Source organism: Prosopis cineraria, unplaced genomic scaffold (assembly GCF_029017545.1).
Source record: "Prosopis cineraria cultivar Desert tree isolate PC_DT_omini unplaced genomic scaffold, ASM2901754v1 PC6, whole genome shotgun sequence".
NCBI lineage: Eukaryota > Viridiplantae > Streptophyta > Magnoliopsida > Fabales > Fabaceae > Prosopis > Prosopis cineraria.
The window spans coordinates 5,082,992-5,091,474 of record NW_026555337.1 but is presented as its reverse complement, the minus strand read 5'-3'; the positions used below and the strand labels follow the sequence as shown (position 1 = coordinate 5,091,474).

The window sequence follows — 8,483 nt, the reverse complement described above, 5'->3', positions numbered from 1 at the left end:
TTGTTTATGAATAGTAAAAATTGAAAAAAAATTTAAAAATTTGAATAGGATTTTTTGAATAAAAAATAGCAAAAAAATAAAAAATTATAATTTATCAAGTGTAATTTATATTATTAAAAATAAATCTCAATCATAATTTTTATTTTAAAAATAATAACATTTGTTATATAAATTGTAAGAGTTGAATGAAAAATCATAACTTGTTAAATCTAATTTTTATTATTTAAAGACAAGCTCTCAAAATAATAAACTTCAATAATAATTTTTATTTAAAAATAATAATTTTTATTTTAAAAAATTATAAAAATTAAATAAAAAATAACAATTTGTTGGTAAAATATCTTTTTACATGAATTAATTTCTGTAATTTTTATTTTTGAGGATTTTAGTAAAATTATAATTATAATATTTTTAAAAAATAAATTATCATTTTTTCTGTCAGGTAAGTGCAGGCTAATAATTAATTTAAAATCGGAATAACGCGTCCCCGCGGCCGAGCAGCTGCGGTAGGAATCGAAGTGGTCTGAGGCAATGTCGTCACTCGGGGGCACCGATGCACATCCTTCAGGTTCAGGACCATCTTAACGACGAAACGCTTTGGCAGATTTGGTGTTTATGACTCGCCCGTTCACTCTTGCCCAACTCGCCCGAGTCCCGCGGTTGATTCTGCCTCGCCAGCCCCGAATAACTTGTGCCCTCCCCTTTCCCATTTCCACGCGCTTCCTTCATTTCTCCATCGTATCAAACCCCAAAGCCCCTGCTTCTGCTTTTTCCACTTCTGCTAGCTGCAGGATCGAGCCTCTCCTGCCGTTGATGGACTCCCAACCCCCGGAATTCGGTTCACCCGCTGCCGAAGGCGAAGATTTTGTTCACATTCAGGAACCTACTTTCGAGAGCTTGTCTGACAGCATGGTTCGAATCGACGCGCCGGCAGACGCCACCGCGTCGCCTAGTCGTGATGCGTCGGGTCCGGAGGATCGGAGGGTGCTCCCCGATGAGCTTTCAAGAAACGTAGTAGTTCTAACATGCGAGTCGTCTGCCGAGGGGGCTGTTTGTGAAGTTTATTTGGTTGGCACAGCTCACGTTTCTCAGGTGTTATGTCACTAACTCATTTCTTTGTATTTGATTTTGGGAGGAAAATCATTTTTTTCTAATCATTCAGTTTCAGTTCTGAATCATCAAAAGCTTGGCAGAGCGTTTCTATTGATTCATTATATTTATAACTATAATTCAGTCACTCTCTGATTTCCCCTTAGTTCATCGAATAACTTTTCTCTATTTTGTTGGTAGAACTTATGAATTTGAGATATTCATATCCTTATCATCTCTTCGTTATGCTAGTTTTAATTTTCATTCGCACTGATTCTTTATTGAAGTAACGAAAAATTGCTGCTAGTCCTGTGAGTATTTACTACCAAGTCTCTGTTCACAACAGCAAATGTTTTCCCCTGGAATCTGTTTTGGGATTAAAACTGTCATAACTGTAGAAGGAAATTCATGGGCAAGTTCTAGATAACGAATCTTTTGTGATTATGGATAGCAATATTCTTGCTTATGCGGTTATGCCTTCAAAATATTTCGGATGCAATGTTATACAGACAGCATCAAACTTGGAATCTGTAAATATAACAGTGAGAGCTCGAGATGTTTGCTGAACAATGCCTGTTTCCTTTCAGGAATCATGTAGAGAAGTTCAAGCAATAATCGATTTTCTGAAACCACAGGTGCTTCCCTTTTGAACTCACTTAGACTTGATTAATAGATGGATCATGCTGCAGGTTAGCTACCTGCTTTCAATTTCATGCCATCCCTCGAGCTTCTAGGCTTTTCATGATGAAATTATATGCCTTGCTTTACTTTGCCGTAGGTTGTCTTTTTGGAATTGTGTTCAAGTCGTGTGTCTGTGCTTAGCCCTCAAAACCTAAAGGTATGAACACTTTCCTTGGGTCTTGTAATGGTGTCACTTTCTTTTGACAATATATTCTTTCTTTTCTGCTGTTTAGTTCCTATGTGTAAATAATATTAGTAGTATTCCATTTAAAATTTAAAAATATAAATAATTTGTAGAACCTTACTTGAGATGAGAAAGGATATGTTTTAGAGTGCTTATCAGTTCCTTATTATTGATATCCGCTTGCTAGGTAATAGATCCTAATACTAGTCTAGCTTCAACCTATAGGGTATTCCGCTTATTAAGGAATCATATCATACTGGTTTTTTTAACCAACAAATCATACCATACTTGTGTGCGATTATTTTTGTAGTTGTCAAATCTGAATACTTATCATGAATCATGAAGCCTATTTTTCAAATCATATAGTAATTAACATGAAAAAGGCAGTGGCTAAAATATTTATATAACTATAATTAAAAAAAAACTGAAAAAAGTAATGTATACTCACAAGTATAACTTGGAAAAAAAATACTGAAAATAGTAATGTTTACTCAAGCATTACAGTGTACTATATTATCCAATGGCTACCAGGGACTTCAAAACTGATCAAAAGACTCCCTCAAGCCATAAATAAGCTTAGGAGTAGGAAAATCTGAGAAGAGGCAGAATTGAATGTAGAAGCTTTTATTGGCCAAAAAGTAATGTAGAAGCTTGTAGAAATTCTATGAGAGAGAACCCTATTGGAATATGTGCTGTTACAAATTGCATTTTTAGTCTCAGTTTGTTGAAAGGAAAGAAAAATATGGAAATTAATTGGGACAATTAAGTCTCTTCATAATTCGGTCGGAAATGTATCTTCTTACTGGTCTCGTATTCAGTTCAGCATAATTTACCTAATTTTAATGCCCATGTGGCTTTATTGCTGAGTGTTAGCTGCAGCAAATATAATATGCCATGTGCTCAGGTTCTATTTCATCTATCAATCTATCTAATTATTTATTTCCTCATTCTAGGTGCCCACCATGGGAGAAATGATTGTAATGTTGAAGAAAAAACATAACATTTTTGGAGTACTTTACAGCTGGTTCCTTGCCAAGGCATGATTCCATGTTTCTGATCATATTAATTGTTGCAAAAAAAAAAAAATCAAATTATTTGCTGTTATCCTGATATACCTTGCCTTTTCTGTACAAAATTTCTAACAGGTTGCTAGTAAGCTTGAGGTCTTTCCTGGTTCTGAGTTTCGGGTAGCATATGAAGAAGCCATTAAGTATGGTGGCAGGGTGATACTTGGTGATCGTCCTGTACAGGTTGGATGAATTGTTCTGAGAGACTTCTGAATTATAGCCAGTAACAAGTTTCAATAGACATACATGCAATCATTTGCAATCACAAAAGAAATCACGTCTGTGGAGTACAACTTTGAATATTGCATAACTGTCCATTTCCTAACGCTTTTGTTTCCTTCTTGAGGATAAATTGGGTCATATAGCTACCAGAAAGGCTGTTAGGAATATTTAATTGTGGGACAGGGAATGCTATGTGTTTAGTGGTTCACCACTTCATAGGCATAAAGCTTAGTGGAACGTGCTCAATTTTTGCAAGCTTACCCTTAATATCTATAAGGGAAAATATAACTTTTAGTAATTGAACATTTTTTTTTTAATCATTGATTTAGTCTTTGAACAACTTAGTCTTTGTAGTTTCTTGACTCAAAAAAATCAGTCCTTGTAGGTTTTTTTGACTTGGAACAACTTAGTTCCTACAATTCTTTAACTCAATAAATTATAAGAACTGAGTTGTTTTGAGTCAGAATTTAGGGGCTCAATTATATTTTCCCATCTATAATTATGAGCATGGAGAAAATGTTGTGGGAATGTTACTATTTTCATCCAATGTTATTTTCCAGTCTCCAGATTTTCTTTTCTGTTTTTTTTTTTGCCCAACTAGATTGTTGTGTGTGGCTATGCTTCATTATTTGCCTTTAAGGACTGAATTAATTTATCTTGAATTATGATGTCAATTGAAACAGATTACCATATGGAGAACATGGAGAAAGATGCCACTTTGGCATAAGACTAAATTGTTGTACTCTTTACTTTTTCAAGCCATTTTTTTACCCAGCCCAGACGATCTTAATAAAATGGTAAATTTCATAATCCTCCTATACATGTGATGAGTATAAAGTAATTATATTAATGCAGAATTCTTGTCTTATACCCTAACATGGGATCCTGGGTTTTCTTTCTTCAGCTGAAGGAAATGGATGACGTTGACATGCTAACTCTTGTCATTCAGGAGATGAGTAAGGAGTTTCCAACTCTAATGGAGACCCTTGTACATGAACGGGATCAGTAAGTTGTTTTGCACACTCGCACCTTCGTTTTGTTTAGTCTAATTTGTACATAATGTTTCTATGTCAAGATCAGCATTTTGTAACCTACGTAATGAGGGCATTCTGGTGGTTTTAATCAGATAGCTTGTTTGTCAATTCAGTGTGCACTCACATCTCTCATAAGGGAGTAAATTGACGCTGACATTTCAGAAGGGAGAAATGTGGGGGTGGTTAAGAAGAGAGGATGCCCCACATATAACCTTCCAGCTCTTTGCGACATCAACTTTCCAGTGGCGTGTGCTTACAGAAAATCCATATAGTGCATGCATCTACCTCCCCTCCCCTCTCCCTTTTGTTTTTCTGTGCACAGAAGTGAGAAGCTTGCATTATTGCTTGATATGTGTGAATAGGTTGCTGCTCCAATGAAAGAAAACATCACCATAATTATCGCAATAAAAACTGTATGCTTTCTGGTCATGCATGAGATGTTAATCTGGCAATTTTCTGAACTGTCTTAATTCGTTGAGAGTTTACCTCCAACATGTCTTGCCCACTGTGTAACATCTTTTTACGGGCATGTCAATGTCCGGTAACCTACACAATGTTGTAGGTTTCCCTTCACCGTTTGTTTTAAACAAGAATCTGCCCTCACTTTGGGATATAAGCTGTGTCCATCTATGCTTCTTATTCTAATTTATTTTAACTCTTGAATATCAGATACATGTCCTCCTCATTATTGAAGGTGGCGCGAGAGAATAGCTCCGTTGTTGCTGTTGTTGGAAAGGGGCATCTACAAGGAATAAAGAAGCATTGGAAGCAACCTGTTATGGTTCGTGAACATTCGTTGAATAATCATATTGTTTTCCCCATCTATAGTCCAGACTAATGTTTATTTGATATGCGCTTAAAACATAATAGATTGAAGTTTAGGTTTGCTTTGATAAAGAAATCATTGCTCAGTACTTCCCCTTTTTTTGGCTTTTCAGCTGCTTCCTTAGGCAATTTCTTGAACTTTCCAAATTCAAATTTCGTTGCAACTATTTTCTCGATGATTCAGCATCAAACTATGTTGCGTCAATATCTCTTTTGCTATTTATCAGGTGAAGGATCTCATGACAATTCCGTCATCGGAATCAAGTCCGTCGGCAGTAAAAATAATTTCATCCGTAGGTGTCGCCGTCGCTGGGGTAGCCATAATAGCAGGCATCTATCTTACGATCAGGAAATAACTTGATGAATGAAGAACTTGGCATCTATCTTTCGTCCAGGCGTCTGGCTATATGATTGATTCTAGTGTCTTCAGAAAATTTGGCACGGAAAGCTTTTCTGAGGTCCATATTTTCATTGATATTTCTGGGTCCCATCTTGGGGTAAGGGTGGGGGTTGACTTAATCCAAGGGATTTCCGTTTCTTTTTTTCCTTTTTTTTTTTTTTGGCGCCAGAACTGAATCTGAGGTTTTGAGTGAAGGTAATCTTTAATCACTATACCTAGATTAAAAGTACTTTGATGCTCTCGAGTTTTCTTAATCGTTTTTGGACGACAACTATAATATTGTAAATGAAACAACAAACTAAATGCTTTTTTTTTTTTTTGGACCGAAACAGGATACTAAATGCTTAAATTACCCCTTTTTTTTTCCTGAGATTTATTAAATGACATAATTTGTTTTTCTCTGGAATTTGACTGTCTTGTGGGTGAACTTTATTTTCGAGTCGTTTTTGGTTTCTTTGTAATAAATGGAAATTATTTTCGTGTATGATATTTGAAATTAAAATTAACTATCATAGCTGTTACGTTTATAAATTAATACTAAATTATTATGTTAACTTTTGTCAAAAATTTAAAAACTAAACTAAATATTGAATACTATAAATATAAACTCATGTTTCATTCGACATTGTGACTGTTCATTTTATTTACGCAATCAATTTATAATTTTAACAAAATTTATTTTCGACTTCATTATAGGCCGTATCAGACGTGTAAACGCTAGACCTATATTTTCACCTTCTTATAGCCCAAAACAGAAGGGTTCAAACTCCCTGACTCTCAAGGTTCAACCATTTCAAGTATAGAATTGAAAAAAAAAAAATCTCTTAATTGTTGAATGTTAAAAAAATAATTATTCATAATAAAAATAAAAACACATTCATGATACTTGCTACTGGAAAACAGCAGCACTGTTGTAGAAAAACCGGATCCCCACACTAACTTACTCGAGAAGTGTATCACGTAATGTTAGTGAAAAGAAAATACATACTAGAGGTGAATTTTATGTTACATACCTGCTTAAAAAATTAACTGTACTCGTGAATTTAAAACATCTTCCTATCATGCTGCTGGCTGGTACCTCTCTATGTTGTGATGGTTATAATTACTTAATTAGTCATCTCTTTGATGATTTCTTTCTTTTGAAAAAAATTGATGAAAAAATAGTGTACAAAACTCTCTTTTATTTTCACCAATTTTTTTTTCAATCTAGAATAAAGTTGCAAATGTAAACGTGTTTGCAAATTTGTACTGCATTTTGTTATGCTGCGGGAATGACAAAGAATCATCTCTCAATTCTGCCTTTCCTTAATATCAAGAACTTATCTCTCTTGAAACCAGAAAGTTACAATGAGATTCATTTATGCCCACAACATACAACTTGATCATTGGGATCAAACAAATAAGACACAACTGAGACGGAACATACATTACTGCCTACCCAAAAAAGAAGAAGAAGAACAAACATTGCCAAACCCCAGAAATTAATAGAATAAAATAATAAAATAAATTACAGAATGCACCCGAATGGATGAAAGACTAGTCATCACTTAGTTGTTGACGAGGGCACAGTGCTTCCGGATCTGCCCTTGTGTCCCAGTCAAGACATTGATCTGGATCATCTTCTCCATAGACTTGGCAAATTCAGCAAAGAAATTTTCCATTGAACCCTGAAGCAGCAGGTTGACGAGAGATTTTGTAACTGGGTTGTTCAACAACGCAGCATCTGATTCGAATAGACCCCTTCTCTTAACCACGTGAACATAATAGCTAAGATCAAATGTCTTGCGGCTTCCAGGGTCCATCTCAACAAGTGTGGTGTTATCAGTGCTGGTCTTGCACTTGAACTTCTTGAGATTCTCTGCGTATTCACTGTCTAGAGATGGGTCTTGATCACCTTTACCAGTGAAGTTGTACAGGCGGTTTGAGAATGGTGAGCAATGGGAGACGCCGATTGTGTGTGCACCTAAAAAAAATTTGAAACTTTTCATGGTTAGAAGCACTGAATTTACTTTTGTGTCTACAGTAAATATGCTCACCGGGTGGTCGGCATAATACCTGAGAGAAGGACTAGGTCTTTCAAATCAAGTCCCACGCCGGCAAAGATTCCTTGGAGGACGGTGATGTTGTGAAATGGAGCTGGAATGCCGAACAAAGCTTCTGTAAGGTTAGAGACAGTCCCATCCCTTCTACCTGTAGTAACTTTCCAGAAGGGACCACCCTGCATGATGGAAGAAAGAAACAAGCAAATGGGTCAGTTTTGTTCTTGAAGAAGAAGGTGTAATGAAAAGGTAAGGGTGTAGAAGAGTTCAGACTTACAGTGGCGACAATAGCGTCTCTGGCAGTTAGAGCTAGAATATCAGCACAGGAGACTACACCGGGACATTCAGCTTCAACTAGGCTCTTAATCCTGTCAATGAAGTCAAAGCCTCTGAGGCTAAGATTTGGGGGAGAATTCTTCTCAGCTTGGTTGGTTGTTGAGTTCAGAAGCACTGATGCATCGCATCCCTGAAATGCGAAAAGTCTTGTTAGGTCCTCACTTACCGCAACACAAATTGTTGAGCAACAATTTCTCTTCCTGAAGTATCAGCTCTCCATATCATATGCTAAAATACTGAGTTACAAGAATGAACATGAAATGAGAAGCAAAACGTTTGAATTGCATACCCTGACAAAGCAGTCATGGAAATTCAATCTAATAAGAGCAGCTGCTAATGAAGGGGCATTGCGGATATGCTCATGAACATATTTGTAGACGATCGCCTCGGCTGTTGGGCAGGTCTTGGCATAGAAGTTTTGCTGCAATTGAGCCTGAGTTAATCCAACGATTGCTGTGAGACACAGAATCAAAGCCCTCAAGAAACTCTGGCTTGCCATTCTCGTCTTGTTTGCAATGCTCTTCGTTGCCAGAGTCCCTATCTAGCGGTCTGTATATATAGTGAGTTACTTCTTCAAAGAAGCAATTCCATCTCCGGGATGATTCA

General features: G+C 36.2%; 2 protein-coding genes across 3 annotated transcripts; one reads left to right on the top strand and one right to left on the bottom strand.

Annotated features, from left to right (window-relative positions):
* The first annotated feature begins 489 nt into the window (after positions 1-489).
* Positions 490-5,731, top strand: LOC129314567 (uncharacterized). 2 transcript variants are annotated; one of them, XM_054958046.1, is made up of 9 exons: positions 490-1,092; positions 1,677-1,724; positions 1,868-1,927; positions 2,908-2,991; positions 3,100-3,204; positions 3,927-4,040; positions 4,148-4,248; positions 4,947-5,058; positions 5,330-5,731. In XM_054958046.1, exons 1-9 carry the CDS (start codon positions 616-618, stop codon positions 5,456-5,458), a joined length of 1,230 nt encoding a protein of 409 aa, XP_054814021.1. In that variant the 5' UTR covers positions 490-615; the 3' UTR covers positions 5,459-5,731. The 2 variants fall into 2 exon arrangements, with proteins under 2 accessions (XP_054814021.1, XP_054814022.1); XM_054958047.1 differs by lacking the exon at positions 1,868-1,927.
* Positions 5,732-6,787: 1,056 nt separating this feature from the next.
* On the bottom strand, positions 6,788-8,483 carry LOC129314265 (peroxidase 3-like). Its single transcript, XM_054957650.1, has 4 exons — positions 8,167-8,483; positions 7,819-8,007; positions 7,558-7,720; positions 6,788-7,465 (listed from the first exon to the last, which is right to left on the bottom strand). Exons 1-4 carry the CDS (start codon positions 8,374-8,376, stop codon positions 7,050-7,052), a joined length of 978 nt encoding a protein of 325 aa, XP_054813625.1. The 5' UTR covers positions 8,377-8,483; the 3' UTR covers positions 6,788-7,049.